Source organism: Poecilia reticulata, linkage group LG14 (assembly GCF_000633615.1).
Source record: "Poecilia reticulata strain Guanapo linkage group LG14, Guppy_female_1.0+MT, whole genome shotgun sequence".
NCBI lineage: Eukaryota > Metazoa > Chordata > Actinopteri > Cyprinodontiformes > Poeciliidae > Poecilia > Poecilia reticulata.
The window spans coordinates 23,031,430-23,050,867 of NC_024344.1; the positions used below are offsets into that span (position 1 = coordinate 23,031,430).

The window sequence follows — 19,438 nt, forward strand, 5'->3', positions numbered from 1 at the left end:
AAATTTTACATACGTATTAAAACTTTCGCTGTCCTAACATGAGACAGATAATCTCTAAAAAAAATAATCTACCTCCTCCCTGCTCTGCATAATTACTCCGCTCAGTCAGAAACAGCCACTCAGAACTAGCAGTAATCAGCTAGCCGCCATGCTATCAGGAAGTTTTCATTTAGTAACTCTGGATTGTTTATTGTAATGGAACCTGTATTTGCCTTTGAATGTTAAGTTTTATACTTGAATTTTTTTGGCAATGTTGAGAGGTTTTATTTTGGCTCTTTGCATTATTTAGCCTCTTCAGAGCCTTCATATGTTATCAGTCTGTTAAAGATAGTATTACCGATAGCAGTACAATTTGCACAATGCCTGTTTTGTTTAGTGAAAAAGATTATAAACACTTTTTTGTCTAAATTAAGGTGAATTCATGGTTCCTTTTTCCACATAATGTAACCAGTAGTGTTTATGATAAAAAAAAATAAAAAAAAATTATGTGATCGGCATCGGTGATCGGTATCGGTGATCGGCCCTCATGGGTGATCGGTATCGGCAGGAAAAAACCTGATCGGCACATCTCTAGTATTTATTGTTTGGGAAACTTATAACTTAAGCTCTATTTCAAAGACAAATATTTTACTTTGGCATAATATAACAATGTATTGATATTAGAAAAATATAATTTGTACTTTTAAATACCTGAGTAGTTTTTAAATGCACTTTCAAATACTTAAGCATTTTCAAAAGTCAATATTATGGCACTTTAAGTTGAGTAAACCTTTGACAGAGCAACTTTTACTTGTAGTTGAGTAAGATTTGACCATCAATACTTTTACTCAAGTACCAGAGTTGAGTACTTTGTCCAAACAGGTTCCTTGATCCCTCCAATGCTACTTCATCCACATCACCACCAGGGCCAGGATTTTGCTGCTGCATCAAAACATATATAAATTGTTTATTTATATATTGATGATGTTCAGCATGTAAGTCAAAGTTTTATTGATACAATGAAGCTAGTTTGCCAAAAATGACTTCACACTATGAACATAAATTCTTACATTTGGAAATGTTGATGAATCAGTTCTGTTTTAATAAAATTAGATTTTTTTAAGCGTTCCTCCTCTGCATCTTGACTTGATTCCAGAGCTTGTTTAAGTCCAACTTCTGCCCAGTCATGGTAAAGCAGAGTTAAGTGAATTGAGCTGAATTCAGTGATGAAAGAGGGAGGAGTTGGAGACGGGAAAGGAGGAGGGCTGTCTGGAGATAATGTGTGTGTGTGGAAGAGAGACACAGACTGCATGCAGCTCTCAGTCATTCATCTCTTAGAAAGAGGAGAGGAAGCTACAACAGAAAGACAGGGAGAGCTTTTATAAATAACAAAGAAGACATTTTTTTTACCTAGCAATCCTGACTCGTTTCTCCTCTCATTCAGACTCTAGAAGCTGCATTTTTTTTCTTTGCAATCAAGTTTTCACATTACACTGCAAGTTCAGCTCCTGTGTGGAGATATTTCTGATTCACTCTCAGGCATCTGAAGACTCATTTCCTGCTCTGAGAACTGCAGACAAAATATACCAAAGCCTGTTTGTTTAACACGATTCCAGCATCAGGAGCAGTCATTCCAAAGTGAATCTCTTGAGCAAGGACAGAGAGGGGCTGGGAGGGTGAGACTCTTTTTTTATGCAGTTTACGCAAAAGGACTAGTTGGCTTATTTGTGGAAGGTGAAGAGCGGGGTGACCTGGAAAGGAAGCGCCCGGGAACAGAAACGCTCTGGGAAGGAGGAGGAGGAGGAAAGGAGAAGGGTGGTTCAGACTGAGAAAGAGCATCCTCCCAGCCCAGAAACAGATATCAACAAGACCACAACACCAGGTTTATCTTTATGTGTTTTAACAAAGAGAAACTAGGGATTCTGCACGCTCACATTCGGGACGCACCGGCACACCGCTGCAGAATGGATCTCCCTCCAATCAGAGGTAAGCATAAACTCATCCTGTCGCCATTCGATCTCATCATGATCTATTAGTGAGTGGCCTGACCTTGAAGCGAAAGAATTGTTTCAAGATTCTCGAGGAAATTCAGAGCTACTCAAACTCCCTGTTGTAACTCTGTGGAAGCAGAGTTTGCATCCGAAAATTTACTCTGTTTAAAGTTTGTTTGTACTTAAGAATCAGTGCAAGTTTTTAAATTTCAGTAACTAAAATAACAATTTCTCAGGAATAAGTGTTTAAATCTGCAACACTAAATAACCAAGGTGACATAACTATATGTAAGTACTGTCGTTTTAAACGTTAATTAACAACCAGCTGCATTACACGGTGATTTAACACCCTGCTTATGTTTGTGCGCATCCCTGAGAATAAAAACCTTCTAAATTCTCCTTCTGCTGAATATATTTTATCATGGAACAGAACATACAAATAGTACAAATGCTGCTCTAAAGTCTTATTAATTAAAGAAAACAGCTTATTGACATGAAATTTAACAGGGAAACAACAATACTGGTGAGAAAAATATGAATGCAAATAGTTGTAGGGCATTATTAACACTGTAAAAAAAAACCACAATTTTTGCGCATATTTTAGAAGTCTTATTAAAAGAATTAAATAACACTTTTCAACATGCAGACCTACAAATATACAGCGTAAAACTGCCAGTAGTCAACGTTTCACCATCAGTAACAAGAAGGTTTCATCAGCAGGACGTGTTTCTGCTCATCCTGTAATTTAACTGTTGTATCACATAAGAAGTTGGTAATTAGAAATAGGAAATTTTTTTTTTTTTTTTTAATATATATATGGTTTACCTTGTGGTGTATCTATTTCATCACTCTAGTACAACCCTGTAAAATGCCTAGATAAGTTTTTTCTCAGCAGCTTTGGGATGAAGTTAAGGTAAATTTATTGCAGCTGTTCCACTTCTAAAACCAATACTTAGCTCCAGAGCAGTTTACATGTCCATGCATTGGGGACATATGAGGCCGGGATTGATCGTCCTCAAGGTCGGATGTGGAACGTCAATATCCATCTGCGTTGGGTTGGGTTGGGACTGGAGGGGCGGGTGGATGAGAAAATGATGGGATGGACTGATGGGAAGAACGGAAAGAAAGAAAATAAACCGGATGCAGGGAGGGAGGAATGGGCGGGCATTGGGAAGAAGTGTTCACCATAGTTGGACAAATGGACAGATGTTCGGAAGGAGAAGTTATCCACAAGGAATGAAGGATGGAAAGAAAGGAGCGGAGATACGAAGCAAATATTTTCTTCATTTATTCAACAATAAACAGCTAAAGGATGGCAACATTTCATTCAGCAAGTATCCAACATCAATCTTTGGGGAAGACATAAGCAAGTAAGATGTGCTGGAGAAAAAAGTCACATCTCACTTTCTTCTAGTAAAAACTGCACTGGAAGGAAAAAAATATTGGATCTCCTGCTGATTTCTGAAAGTCTCCTCATTTAGGCAGAGACCAGATTTAAAAAAAACAAAAAAAAAACTGGACAACATTCAAGTTAAAACAGGGTTTGCAAGTCATTGTGTAAAATAAGTATTTGATCTCATTGCAGCATTACTTAGAAATTGTTGGAAAAAGAGATAAAAGTACTGAGATATTTCACCAGGTTTTAGTGCTTTGCATGATTGATTCTGACCCACTGCTGTTGACAGAAACTATCTAAATCCTTAAGATTTCTTTGCTGTTTGGTTGCAGATTTTCTCCACAGATTTTTCTTTTCCATCTTGAAAGACTCATTCATCCATGATGCTAGATTTTTAATCCAAAATGCAGTTTAATGACTCCTTTATGCTTATTTTTAGCCCCTTCCAGCCTGTATGTCTACCATGACTTTAATTATCACTTAATTTCTCTTTCTTACCCATTCTGATGGTCAATTTGAACTTTTAGTAAGCCAAAATGACTGAAGAGCTAGCTAGCATTACCTTTGCTAACATGTTATAATGTAACTTAATTGCAATAATGATATCTTAGAGATTGGAACGTTAAACAGGGAAAACCTTAGCATTTTGTGGTTTTCTTCACACCTATATGCATATTTTAACTTATCAAATGACAATCAAAATGAGTAAAGGGCTGGCTAGTCTTACCTTAGCTAACATGTTATGCTAGCTGTGTCATACTGCCATTAAATGATCGCTTAGAAGTTATAACTTTGAATTGTGTTTGACATTCCTCCCAGTCTTCTGGTGTTCCAGTTGCCTGTTAGAAAACCAGAAAATTGGAAGAGAATTGGAAACTGTTGTTCTAATAACAACTAACTAAAAAAAGACAATTGAATTATGTTTCTGTTCACTTTAGGCTTTCAGCAGCTGAAGCAATACTTTTGCAAACAAATATTGCACGGTACTGTGCGACTAATTTATGAAGACACAAACTGAGGGGAGAATAAACATTGAATTTGTGCAACCAATCGTTTCACATGTGAAAACCAACCTTTTGCTTAAAGTCTGGTTCCTTTTTCATGATCTTACAGCATTCAAACTAAACATATTGGTTACGTAGCATATGTCTCTGGTTAAGTTTGTTCCCCAGAGGATTTTAGAATTAAAGACCAGCTATGCCTCACTTTTTTCTTCTTTTTTTATTGTATGGCAATATCATAGTAAGACAGAGTAAATTAGAACTAGATATCAACTGTCTCATCTGGTTAAATAAATGTAAATAAAATGAAAATGTAACTTATTTGAATATGTAAACAACTGGGTCATATAGTCTCTACTTGTTTAATGTTCATAATTTTAAACATACTTTGTTCCCTCATTCTCTGGCTCGTCTCTCTTCCTCGTTTCCTCCTTCCCCTGCCTGGACTTTCTGGTCTGCAGTGTCTATTTCAGTCTTTCCGCTGGGGTCAGATTCGGCACATCCGGTATCTCGTCCAGTTTATTGTCATTGAATTCTGCCGAGCTCCCAGGGGACGTTGGAAGGAAGGCCCCTGGGTCTCAGTGCCAGACTTGTCCTTAAAGGGAAAATCATAGAACCAGAAAAATCTGAAGTGATGACATTAAAAGATTTGACCTGGTGAATTCTGCTGATTTGAAACACTCGGGGTATTTGTACGTAAAGATCAACAAAAAGGTTTTCTATGTTAGACTATAAGACAACTAAGAAGACATTTGAAACTTTAAAAGAAAACATTTTCTTAATGCAATGTACAGTTTAGACTCAGTGGTGTGTGGTGGTAGTAAAATAAAATGAATATCTATTGCCACTCTCGAAAAACACTGCAGTTCATAAAATTTAATTCATTTCCTCTTGATAACTTGGCAACTAGAGGCACAACGGGATAAAAAGGCCAAAAGAGTTAAGAGAAAGGTCAGCAGGACTGAATGGGTGAAAAGCAGTTGAAAGAACGAGTGGAAGGAGGAGGAAAGGAAAATGGGAAAACAGAGGAGAGGGAAGGGCGACCCCTCCTCATTCCAAACTGTGCTGTCGGTTTTAAAATAGCTTGAAACCATGATGTCATCTGACGCCAAAAGATGATTAACATCAGTGAAGTTCAGCAGGTTAAGTTCAGCGACAGGCAGGAAGTCAGACAAGGAATCCGCTAAGTTTTTCACCCCTTTTGCTATAGAGAAGTGCAATTTTTACTCGGCATCTCTTTTCACGAAAATTGAGACAGCAGATGATTAATTTAGTAAATGTTGGATGCATTTACTTTATTTAATATTGATATTCATATTTGAAGAACTTAACTAAATTGTATATTTTTTATTGTATACAATTTGTCAGCTGTATGAACGATGCCGAAGATTAAGACTTGGGCATTTTAAGGCCTTCATAATGCATTGATGAACAGAACATTTGAAATTTAAAATGGATGAAGTGTTTATTTGTATGCAAATCCAAAAACACTGCTTTAATTTAGAAAAAGTGACTTTGTTGTATGGGACACTGTTTTCTGCTTTGGGCAGCTACATTAGCAGCAACGTGTGTGTGCCAGTGTCAACTATCTATACAATCTAGTGTATTTATCAATACCTGGAGTTTCACACTGAAAAAACCCCAGAAAGTATTAGTGGTCTTGGTCTAGTTACTAGTCTGAGTATCACAGTACACTTCAAATGAGAGAAAATTAAGTAACTTTTCATCAAGATATAAGAGCTTGTTTTAAGTCCATAATTCTTTAATATTGATGAAAAAGAACTAGTTCTTCTGGCAGATTATTTCCCTTATAACAAGATTTTTCTCTTGTTTCAAGGGAAATAATCTTCCAACGAAACAGAAACTTTTTTTAATCAATATTAAATAATTATTGACTTAAAACAAGCTTTTATATCTTGCTGAAAAGTTACTTGTAAGTTAATTTTCTTTTATTTGAAGTGTACCAAGAAATTTGAACTACTAGACCAATAATACTTGGTAAGATTTTGTGTAATCATTGCATAATTTGTTGTGACTTTGATATTAGTGTACAAATTGATAATATTTTAAAGGTCTGCAGTATTTGTTGGCCTTTCTTTCAGTTGTCATGGATACACACTTTGCATGCTAATGAGACATTCAGCCCGTTGAATGGAGCTTGTTGCAGGATTCACCCATAACTCAAGACAGCTGATAGTGACAGTCATTCAAATCAAAGCAGGGGGTCTCTAAAGCCTTATATTGGCATCCTGATTATGGGATGTTCCATTTGTAATGCGCTGCTCTGGGGTGTTTGAGTTTGCACAATGTTTCAAACAAGAACATATGCACAAGCAACTAAACAATTTAATTACACTGTAGTTGCTTTAATAGACTCGTGTACTCTATTTTTCTGTGAGTTCATGATAGACTGTATTTGTTCTATTCTGTTTAAATTCCAATTAGTGATGCTTTGACTTGCAGGAGGAGCTCAGTTTGATTCATTGAAGGTTTTGTAAACCTTCAAATGAATTTTTGAAATTTTGATTTTTTGATAGGACTTACGTGCTGACCTGTTTATCATATTTGAAAAAACAATGTAATTTTAATCTGTACACTTAAATCAGTATAAAGCCAAAGTAGGGAGAACAGAACTAGAGTGATATGATTAAGACTGCAAAAAATATTACCATTTATGTTTATGGAAAGATTACCATCAGAAAAGTAATTGGTAACAGTATTACACAATGCAAAAGACTTGACACAAACATCTTGAGGTTTGTAAGGGAAAGTATGTTTAATGTTTGTTTAAATAAGCCATAATACAGGACAGTATGAACTGTAGAGACATAAATTAAACACCAAAGTAAAATAACTGTAGGTAACACACTATTAAAAGAATAAGTGCCGGGCTGCACAGTTTCCACATATGAAAGAATAACTGTAACAATAATAATAATAGCTGTAATAATAAATTACAGTACAAATAAAAGACAAAACAAAATCTAATTTATTGGATGGATGTCATACTTGTATTTGTTTAAAATACATATGCCACTCTGAATAGTGATTAGAAATTTGATGCGGTGAATAATTATGTTGCAGCAAAGACAGACATAGTGTTTTCGTTGCAAGAAGTGATGGAAAAGAGTGTGTGTGATTGTGTCCCAGGGTAGAGGCTCAGTCATTACTGATACTCCCCCAGAGCGCCTTCCTCAGGTTACTGCTGACAGCTTCTGAAAACATCAGCTCTCCCTCTTTCACAGTTTTCCCTCTTAGTTTGCTCTGCTACAGTGCTGTTTATTTTCATTTATTCTATGTTGTATGCAGGAATTTCATCCATTTCTGTTTGATCCTATGATGACTTGATGCCAAACCTGACCATGGTCAAATTGCAAGTCAGAAAATCACCTAAGTGAAAGCTCAACACGGTCTAGTTCTATGTCCAAAAAAGAGTATTTGGTAGTTGGCATAGCTCTAACTACAGGTAACCATAGCAACATAATATCACTAATAGAGGTTTTTCAGTACAATGCCAGACGGTTGCTTGGAGAACTCAAATGTTTTTTACGTTCTTGTTGTATTATCAAATGGAAATTCAGAATTAGACTTCAAGCTCAAACGACGGCATCAGTGATTTTAATCTAGTATTAAGAGTATTTGGTAACTGACTTGTAGCGACAACCAAATAACAGGTTTCTATCAGTATTTTAATCGTTCAAATTCCATAACAATTTTACTTGCAGATGTTAGGCAATACAGTGTGGACCTAATTTAACAGGACACACAACACCACCTTTTATTTATTTTTTAATTAGTTCAGAATCTAGTTCAGTTGAATTTGGAGCTTTCATCCTTAACCCAATCTCAAGTTTACTTTAGTGTTTTAGATATTTAATTAGAGCAGATCAAGTAAGAATAAATAAAGTGCTTTCAAATTCCTCATAAGTCTGTATTTTATTATGAGAAGGTGTAAATACCAAAAGCAACAAAGTTAAAAAGCAAAATATACATTTCAGGTATTCTTGAAGATAATTATAAATAAAAATCATACCTTACCACAGAAAATAAGAATACTAAAGAAACGTTAAGTCATGGCCATGTTGTTGGGAAGGCTGCTGAGTTGACACTTGTCCATCAGGCTGTGAATGACAGTCACCAACTTGATGCTACCACAGTGCTTTCCAAAAATATCCATGGAAAATTGAGTTAAAAGAAAAAGTGTGTATTAATGGGAATATCTGGTTGAACATACAGCAGCAAACACCTTTTACAATTCTCACCCATCATGTTCTTCTTTTCCTTGTTCATGAATCCAACAGTATCCGTTCCAACCTCCTAACTGCAACTGTAAGGACAATCTGTAGTTGGAATAGATCCAAATAAAAACTGTTGTGCATGCCTGAACCAAAATGGACCTCAGTGACGTTACACTGCTGTGTGATTAGTTAGCAGGTTGCCACCTGCTGCTTACAAGTAACAAATTTTAACCGTTTACTTTGTAGTGTCTATGAGTTACAAGCAGCAAAAACAAAATATATATATTAATTGCCATACCGTGCACCAGTGACGTTTGGTGAGGTTCATAGCTGGTGAGGCACCGACTTAATTATAATTGGATTTACAAATCTAGACACCTGCATGTTATTGTTTACATAAGGAAATTTCGCACATGCGTACAATGCTGGTGGGCAAAAAGACTATTCTTTAACATGTGATGCTTAGCCGTGCCGCCACTGCAGAACAATTCCGTGATCTCAATCAAACTTAGACATGTAGATATTATTAATCTCATGCTGTGCTTAATAGCAAAGGGAGAAACCGTTAAAGTACAACTCAAAACCACGTCTTTCTCGCTCTCTGTATCAGCGCAGCTACTGTATTGCTAGCTCGCTGTTASTGTCTCTTACTCTGCAGTTGTGGAGTCACAATATCTGGGTTCATGAGCGCCCCCTGCCATGAGGCACAAGAACTGCCTGCCTCACCTCGAATCTGTTCTCTGCTGTTTCTGATCGCTCTTTAGCACACGAAACACGTTACACACACAGTTGGTGACAATAAAAACACAGTACATTAAATACATAAGCTAAATTATGGGAAATATGTTCATACATTAAATGTTTTTAACCATTTTATTGGTGACGTACAGACAGGAGGAGCATGCTCTCATAGAATAGCAGCCAGTGCAGTTAGYGAGAGGTTGCGCAATCCCAGGTGAGGCTCGGCTCGCTGCTGCCTCACCGGCTTCACTTCTAACCATTTGAATGGGAAAATGCGAAAATTCAGCGATTTTGAAGAAAAATAACATCACATTTGGTTAAATTAAATTAAAAATAGGTATTTTATAGAACAAACCACAGGATGAAAATATATTTATAAATGATTTTATTATTATATATTTTCCCATGATGACAGGTGAGGCTCTGCCTCACCTGCCTCCCCTGACCGCATGTCTCTGCCGTGCACTAAGGTCAAACATTATTCTTTTTTTTTTTTCACTTTCGATATTGGTTATATGTTTAAACAAAGCCGTTGTTTAAGTGATTGCTGCAGATTGTACCCCACACCCTTTTACTGGAAGATGTCTCCATGGAAACTGTGATTTGGGAAGTCAGCTTTCCAGAATCCTCAGACAATAACAAACATGTGACTCATAAAAAACACACACAGACACACACATATCTTTCAGCTCCACTTGTAATGTGAGAGGGGGATGCTGCCTGCCCCACCCTCCTCCTTCCTTTAACACACATACCCTTGTACTTCTGTTGGTCTGAGGACATTGTATTGACTTTGATTCATTTTAGTAAATGCATTTATGCCTAACCTTAACCAACCGTTAAGACACACACACACACACACACACACACACACACACACACACACACACACACACACACACGCACACGCACACACACGCACACGCACATACACACGCACATGCGCACACACGCACACGCACACATGCAAGACACTCCAACTCTTCTCCCAGCTGTTATGGACAGAGGACTGATAACAGACTCCCAAGCAGTTCCAGCCAAAACAACAGTAACACTCAGCATAGTCATACTGAAGCACAATCAAGTAACTATGTTAACTTCAATTATTATAAAAATTCAAGATACGTCAAGCATAACTTCACAGAAATTTGACTTCATAATTTGATCTCTTGAAATTGGTCTCTGTCTCTTTAAGATGCTCCTGCTCTTTCTGACTCTCCGGCTTCCGCAGGTTATCACAACAAGATTTCTGAGGCCATTTACAACTATTCTTATTATGGATATTGGATTGAGAAGTAGCTCAGATGTTTGCTAATTGCCGCTGCCACTAGTCTGGAGGATCTCAGAGGGGGAGTAATAGTCTTACCTGTGTTACAAAATCTCTGCAGCTCCTCCAGAGTGACTGTGGGGTGTTTTTTCTGATTAATGCTCTACCTGCTGCCAGACCTGTCATTTCAGTAAGATCTCATTTCTTGCCAGGTTGGCAGTTGTCATTTTGGGTTATGAATGGGACAGTGATCTGTGTGATGAATCCTGCTGTAAACGTCTCCAGATCTTCTAAGCTGTCTTCCTTTATCTTTGTAATGCAATTTCTTCTCTAACGTTTTTTTTAGAGACATTAGTGAACCTTGGAGCCCTTCACTGCCTCAGCAGTGCTGCTGTGGGTATTTAGCTTATGCCACAAATCACAATAGTAGCAGAAATGTATTTATTTATTGTTGGAATGTGCTCAACGTCTGGCTAGCTTAGTGGTGAAAGTACCATTATTATTCAACAGGCTCCTTCACTGTCCAGTTTTACAACCCAGCTGAGACTTGATTTTACTTAACTTTTATTGATATTGATTTGATGTGTTTAACTGTGTCGTTGTATTGCATTTTGAATTGAGCTTCTTTCATTCATTATTATATGCTTAACTTTGTGGCTTTATTTTTATGCTTTCTTTTATCTTATTTATCACATATGTGCAGAACTTTGTTTCAGCTGTGGCTGGTGTTAAAACAAGTTATAAATACATTTTTGTTTTTCAGACTAACCAGATGTGGCAGCACATTCTGGATGATCGGAGTTTTTACTGCACAGTCTAGAAACCCAGTTAGGAGGGAATTGCACTAATAAACAAGAGCAGTAAAAGCAAAGGAGGTGGATTAGCTGTACTTCCCAGTAACTAATGGTGTCATCCAGAAAATGAAATATTGTCTTTTCTGTCTGGAAACAGAGCTGCATAACAGTCATAAGACTGTCAAACATCAACACTGTGTCAAGAATCCAGAAGCTTCTTGAGATTTGGTGCAAGACTGACTGCTACCAGAGGCCCATCCAGCCCACAGCATTATCATCCATAATGACGCTTCGAACAATATGACATTTAGTTTCCCTTTGGGTTAAAACTTTGTTTTGGATTGAACCGATTCAATAGTAATAGGTAAATAAAACTATAGTTGCTCAGAAAATGACCAGCGATGTTTGATTTCTTCTTTGCATTTAGAGATATTATTATTGTCACCCCCTTCTGGCCTGACATGGTTATTTCAGCTATTTAAAAATAAAATCAATCCTCTAATCAGTTCTTAAAAAAAACCGCAACAAAATAAAAAAAAATCATTTTGGTAAGCAAAAAGTGTAAATCAAAATTGCAGAAGTGTAGCCCTTGCTTAGTCTAATATCCACAGTGAAAAATAATATTGGAGCAGAAAGTCCTTCCCTCCAATTAGTAGAGCTTGAAAAGAATTAGGCTCTGCCGTGTTCAACCATCTCTCATGACTTCCAGGATCAGTGCCATGTTCAGGGTGGCATCAGTTGTAAGTAAATATGAGGTCATGAAAATGAATGACAGGCCTCTTCCCTTATAACAATTAGATGGTCTGATAGGCGAGCAGAGTAGGAGTGAGCTGCAGCCACCGCTCTGTCTGATGAGATTAGTCACCAGGACCTCTCCTCTCAAACTAATTTGAAAAATGCATCTTCATCTGACCAGCCCCATCCTTTCTTATCTGCTGCTTTATGGCTGGACCTGCAGAAGGAGGAAACCAAGTGGCTGACTGGTCACTCTAAGTCAAAAAGAAACTGTAATGCCACAATTTGTTCTGTATATTTTTTAAAACATAGGGGTAAATGGGGCTTTTTTCAGTATTTTTTGTTACCTAGAAAGTGCTAATTAATCAGTGTACTTCTCTTTCCAGTGATGAACTGCTGCTCTTGGGTTTTATCCACCTACATTAGGTCCAAAAAACAATAGAAAAAATAAATAAGTCAGTTTGGATAAAAGCATCAACATAATTCTGTCACTTTTGCACAACTTTTTCCAAAGTCTTTCTGTTTCTTCTTGACTATGCGCCTTTAGCTTCTGGTGCCACATATATTTGCAGTCAAACATCATCTCCCTTCATGCCGATAACTTATAAAATATTTTTCCGACCTCAAAAACAATACAAGGTTATCTTTACAATCTTCTGTTCAATTTCCATTTATCTTTTGTAGGGTGAGGCAGTGACCTCTTGACCTTGGAGATTTGCATGGACAGATATTTTAGAGTGTGTTTATGCCTTGCTGCGTGATTGTTGCAGATGGTGTCTTTTGCACTTTTGCAGCCACATATTGCCATTTTGTTCAAACCTATTTTCATTTTGATAAATGATAGCAACATATGACTATATTTACTTTCAAATATAATCATCAAATCATTTGATTTAATTGCATATAATTTTCTGATTATTTTATACTAAGCCATGTTTCCTCAAAAATGATACTTGAGTATTTCTTTAAACAAATGGTAGTTACTAATCGACCAGCTGGTCTCCATCCACCTCTTATTACCGTTATGAGACAACCAAACCTTCAAAAGTATAAACTAGCTTGTCTTAAACATATTTCGTCCTCTTTGTGCCTTTACAATTGCTGTTTTTTGTCCAGTTTGATGTCCAAATCAAGTGAAACTTCTTAAGAGATTAACTCAACAAGTTGAGGAGGAATTTGTCATTTCTTTCTCTTTTTGTAACAGAAAGGTGTAAAACTGCCAGGAAACCAGACCCACCAAACCGTTTTTACATATTCAAACCACAGAAACCCACATATCTTCAGTTCCATGGACATTTATTGATGCCAAATGTTTGGGCTCTATTACCTGTAGTTTTCAGAGTTGCATCATTAAAAATAATCTTTGGTCGTCAAAATACTAAAATTAATTGCATTAGGTTTTGACTTGCGCTTTTCCCCAAGTGATATTAAACTATTCCTATGAAGGTAGAAACTTTAAAAATACTTATATTTTTTATTTTTACTGAAAACACACTAACACACGCAGCTGCAGCTTAACAGATGCTGAATTAGCGGGTTGTGTCTCTCTGCTTCTGGCAGGCTAATAACTGTTAGTTTGAGAAGCAGAGATCCTCCATGATCAGGGTGACAGGGTGGATGATTTTTTTGTAGCCTCTGCTGCCAAAATTAATTATTAACCAAACAGACAAACAGACAGACAGACAGACAGACAGACAGACAGACAGACAGACAGACAGACAGACAGACAGACAGACAGACAGGTAGATAGAATGACTTTGTGCCACAGCAGCAAATAACCATCCATTCATCCATTTTTTGTACACCCTCTTCCCTCAATGAGGTCAGGAGGGTTGCTGGTGCCTATCTCCAGCTAACATTCCTGGCGAGAAGCGGGGTCACCCTGGACAGGTTCCCAGTCTGTCTCAACAAAATTGCAAATAGCAAACAACTCACAACAATAAACAAAAGATTTGGGTGAAACAGAAACAAAACTGAAGTTACTATCTTTGGACCCAAAGAGGAACAGTCCAGAGTCAGCATGCAGTTTCAGTTATTACAGTTAGAAACTAGAGATCAGGCCTGAAATCTTTGTGTAGTCATGGACTCTGAACATTCAGAGACACATATAGGCAATTACAAAGTCAGCCTTCTAACTCACGAGGAACAGTTATATGTTTAAAAGACAAATGTGGCAAGATCTGGAGAAATTCATCCATTTGTTTATCTTTAGTCGCACTGATTACTGCAGCAGTGTCTTCACAGGTCTGCCTAAAATGTCAGGCGGCTGCAGCTGATCCAGGCAGCTGCTTGCATTCTCACTAACAAAGTAGAGCACATAATCCCAGCTCCAGAGCTGTTCCACTGGCTCCTGTAGCTCAAAGAATATACTTAAAATATTTTTGCTCCACAAATCAGTAACAAACTTCCAGAAAGTACCAGAACAGCTGAAACACTGAGTTCCTCTAAATCAAGGCTAAAAACCTGCCTGTTTGGAGTTGTCTTTGGTTAGTTCTAAATGGAACTAACCAAAGACAACTTTGGTTGTATCGACAAGATACATCTTGTTGAGTATCTTGTCGATACTCAACAAGATGAGTATCGATGATTTTGACGATGACATGGACAAAATGTAAGGCTTATTGCTTGTTTCATAACTGGTGACTGCATAACGTTTTTATGATGAAAAGCACTTTGAACTGCCTTCATGCTGAAATGTGCTACACAAATAAACTTGGACTTGAAATGTTTTGATAACTTTTGATCGTCTCAGATAACTCAAGCACCAACAACTGAAGCAGCTTTCTCTCTTCTTATGTGTATTTGCAGATATGTCTGATGTCCCTTGAGATTTGGGAGCCCCTTGCCCTGGCATCCGGCCCCAGTGCCACACTGCTGGCTCCCCAGGATGGAACACACTCATTCCCTGAGAAATGAGCAGGACTCAGTACTCTCACTTGATCAGATACGGGCCATCCGGGCCAACAATGACTATGTGGACAGACCAGTGGCATTGGAACCGGCATCCCAATCTGGATTCTACTACGCCCATGAGGACCGTATAGTATACAGCCATCACCCCCAGCCTTCTTCTTTCTCCTCTGCTCTGTCCCGCAGTCAAAGTCAGCAGCAGCATGCTCATCTGGCACACCTGAGCCGCTCCAGCACCATAAGCTCCTCAATTTCTCGGACCAGTGCCACATCCGATCAGCGGCTTCTGGCAGGTTTGACGCCATCTCACTCTGGATTCAGTTCAGTCATCCACTCTCAGCCTAAAGGGGAGCTTAAGTCCGACACTTCCTTCGGTAAAGGCCTGACAGACGAGGAAGCTGAACATTTGTTCATCTGTGAACGATGTGGCCGCTGCAAGTGTCAAGAATGCTGCAGCCCCCGCCGCCTGCCTTCATGCTGGGCCTGCGAGCAACGTTGTCTTTGCTCTGCCGAGAGCGCTGTGGAGTATGGTACATGCTTGTGTTGTGTGAAAGGCCTGTTCTATCACTGTTCTGCCCAAGATGACGAGGATAACTGCGCTGATCAACCATGCTCCTGCTCTGCAGCCCACGCCTGTGCTCGCTGGAGCACCATGGCGCTGCTGGCGCTCTGTCTGCCCTGCCTCTGCTGCTACCCCCCTGCCAGGATGTGTCTTGCACTATGCCAGTGCATGCATGACCGAGCAACACGGCCTGGCTGCAGGTGCAGCAACACCAACACAGTGTGCCGCAAAATTTCTGCCTCCAACCCTAACGCCGGTCACCCACCGCTACGAAGCAAAGACCTGGAAAAGTCGCTATGACACGTCTAGAGTTGGGGGAGAATATCAAACCAAAAAAATGGTGACATTGTGGTCCACCTGTCTATAAATACCAACCTAACAAACCCAACGTCAAGTGTTGTTCTCCTAAAATACTTTGAATTTAGATCTCCAACTCAGGGGGGACCAAAGACCTACTGTGCCTGTTCATGTTGGAGACTTAATGCCTGAAAACAAGAGCTCTACCTTTAACCCAGACTCTCAGACAAGAACAACTTCTCTTTGCCTTCTGTCTTGTTATCTCAGCGTGATAAAATCTATTTATTTATTGTTAAACCTCCTTCCTCCCCACCCTTTGCAGAAGGTTTGAGTGGAGCACAGAGAGGAGTGACTGACCCGTGGCGGTGTGTACAATCCTCGCCAACAGGAGTTCCGTTCTCCAGAAACAGAATTTCAGAGCAAGTACTGAAACTAATCCTGAAGTGATGTTCTGAGCACTTATTGCAATCTAAGGACAAAAAGGGAACAAATTAAATCTTTTTGCTACATTGATTGCTTGAGTAGGGCTAAGCAAAGCATAAAGGCCATAAAGTGACTGTCTTCACAATCTGAAACCAAAAAATGGGACCATCCACTGTACTGACAAAGAGAATTTAAATGCTATTAAGCTCATTTGTAAAAGAAAAGCACTGTGAGGTGGATGGACAATGTTTTCCACCCAGAACTGAACTGGGAATTATTAAACCAGAGAGGATGCATCCATTGTGTCAAGGCAGCGTGCGAATGTGTTTGTGTGTCTCCTCCTACTGTACAACCTGTGTGTGTGCATGTGTGTGTGTGTGTGTGTATGTGTGTGTTGTTTTGTCAGCAGAAGAAGCCTCCCTTGTCTTTATTTTTAGCTGTGCTGCTTTAGTCAAGCTCCATGAGTCTGGTCAGGTTTCCTCTTGAAGTCAGTCTGTCGCCAGCCTCACCCCACTGACCGACCTCCATCTTCCTTCTCCACTCCTCCTTTTCTTATCTATTCACTCATCCACCAATCAGGTAATACCTTGGTTTAGGAGGGTTAGATTTGCTAATAAGCAAAATTACCACGAGAAGAGCTTGCTTTTTGATCGTTTGAAGTTTTCGGTCATAATGACATCTGACGAAGGCTCAACCCAGACAGATGGAAGAGAACTAAGACAATCCAACTAGAAAGTAGACATGAGGCATTTATATTGTATCTCCCTCCTGCCTCATCTGTCTTCCCTCTAAAGCTCAGACGGCTAAAAGCCTCCAGTTCCAGGCCCACAGAGAGTTGATCAAACAGGCAATTAGCTTCCTGTTAGCTCTTAATGGGCCATAGAAGACCGGAGTGTGGGAGGGAGGGAGGAGAGCGGACAGGATGCAGGAGGAGTTGTGGTGTTTGGCAGATGGAGAGAGGGATGCTAAGAGGGGGAAAAAGAGGTGGTTGATGTTGCAATGAGGTCATCCTTTTTTTTATTTCAGCACTTCAGGCTTCAATGCAAGAGAAGTGCAACAGACATTCTCAAAAAGGGAGCATCTAAGGTGAATGAATACAACAGTCACACAAGTATGGGTGTGTATTTGTGTGAAGGGTGGGGCATATGTTTTCCAGTGTGTGTGTGTGTGTGCATGTGTATGTAGGTTTAAGAATGAATATGTTTTAGCTTGTCTGTGCAAGAATAAGCACAGACGTACACACTGACCTGATATGTTAAATATTACTTTGCTATATTTTTATATGTAACTGTGGACCTTCAGCTGTATGATTATTTTTACTCAGTGTTATTTTCAGACAGCGATATTGTTTTCCATTAAAGTGAGAAATTTCCTGTATTCCTACACAATTTTCTGAAACTTTTAGGGCAACTCTCACAAGCATGATGGGTTTTAGAAACAATACTAACACCCAGCTGACATGTGCAGTTAGCAACAAATGGGTTTTGCCTTGTGCACTTGGTCCCACAGTGAGCCACATCAGAAAAACCTTATGAAGGTCTGTGTCTTGAACAACTATTTTCATTGTGCACTGAGGTGTTTCATTATTTTTTTTTGCTCATTTTGTAAATTTGTCTTAGGACAAAGGATGAAAATGAGCTATTATGCCAAGAATTATGGTAATGTTGACTAAGGTGCACTGTCCGAAATGTCATGCAGCCCTGTTACCTGAGCAGATAGACTGACCAGCTAGCATAGGACTGTTGTGTTAGTTAATAAAGACAAAAATGGTCAAAAGAGATATTATTCTGCACGATAAGCACTTGAAAACTTCTGAGTATAATAAAAATAACAAGAAACACATATTCCAGCACTGTAATGTTATTTTAGCAGCATTTGTTATTATCTCTGTTATGAAGTGTTACTGTCCAGGGTTTGCCTGAGAGTTGCCCTAGATTTTTCCATACATCACTGATCCTACACTGAAAGTTGAGTTTTGACTTATAAATGTTTTCCTCCTTTTTTTTAAGTCACAATGTTGCAACTTTTTCTGCATTTACTATTGTCTGCGCCATAATTACTGCAAATAGTCCAAATAACATAATCAGATGCTCAGTAATCAAATCCCTAAGTGTTACGTCCACATCAATGAAGATACATATGAGGACCCATTTTTATATTATAGACACATAAAACCATGCTTTCTGAAAACATAAAAGAAGTTCCTCATTGGAGCCATTTTTGATACTTTGCTGGTATATGCATGCAACTGTGAATGACTATGCTTCAAAAGCAGCAGAACAGCTTTGGTGCCTGATTTAAAAACACTGGCGTGTTGGGGTTAACATTTTTAAAGTAATGTTTTTCAATTGCATCTTCATTGTTGTGGACTCAGGTGGATTCTGCACAAAATCTCTGCTTCAGTGGCTGAATGCCTGCAGTCAAACCTTGGTGCTTGTGAAGACCATGTGAGGAACAACTGTTTCATTCTGGATTCGCTTTAGCTTGAACTCTTTAGCTGTTTGGTTTGTTGTGTACAGAAACACACAGAGAGGGGATCTGTGGAGAAGAAGCCAAACTCAGTTCCAGACAAACTTAGTTTAAATTAATAGTTTTTAAGTGTTCATATTTTACTGACACATCCTGTCAAACTAATGTTAATGTTCTGAATCATGAACTGAGTTTATGACTCTCCTAAATTTATTCCTGTTGCTTTCCTGCATCTTTCCATCTTTTTCCCCATTTTCTTTTTTCACTTCTACCCTTTTCCTTCTTCTCCCTCTATTCTTCTTTTTTTGACCATTTTCCTTCTTCATCCTCCATTTCCTTCCTTCCTTTCTCTCTTTACTCCCTCTTTTCAGTTTGCTTTTTCTTCCTCATCCTTCTGTCCCTCTTTCTGTCCCGTTTACATTGTAAAAAAAACAAAATCATCTCCAAATTTACCATATAAATACAGTAAAATTCTGGCAACCACAGCTGCTGATATTTTGCCATAAATTAGATATGTTTCTTTTTTACAGTGCACTCTTTTATTCTTGCTCCTCTTTTCATTACTTCCAATTCCTTGCTTCCTCACGCCTTAAATGCCTTCCTGTTTTTGCTTCTTGCAAGTATTAAATTTAAAT

General features: G+C 38.5%; 1 protein-coding gene across 1 annotated transcript; it reads left to right on the plus strand.

The window, feature by feature from the left end:
- Window positions 1–1,301: 1,301 nt before the first annotated feature.
- Window positions 1,302–19,103, plus strand: LOC103476269 (protein sprouty homolog 3). The gene is made up of 2 exons (XM_008428482.2): window positions 1,302–1,965; window positions 14,951–19,103. The coding sequence occupies exon 2, from the start codon at window positions 15,030–15,032 to the stop codon at window positions 15,912–15,914; it is 885 nt and encodes a 294-aa protein (XP_008426704.1). The 5' UTR covers window positions 1,302–1,965; window positions 14,951–15,029; the 3' UTR covers window positions 15,915–19,103.
- The last annotated feature ends 335 nt before the right edge of the window (window positions 19,104–19,438 follow it).

What these genes read in the sequence shown, in the direction of transcription:
- LOC103476269 (XM_008428482.2), top strand. Translation starts at nt 15,030, where the DNA reads ATGGAACACACTCATTCCCTGAGAAATGAGCAGGACTCAGTACTCTCA.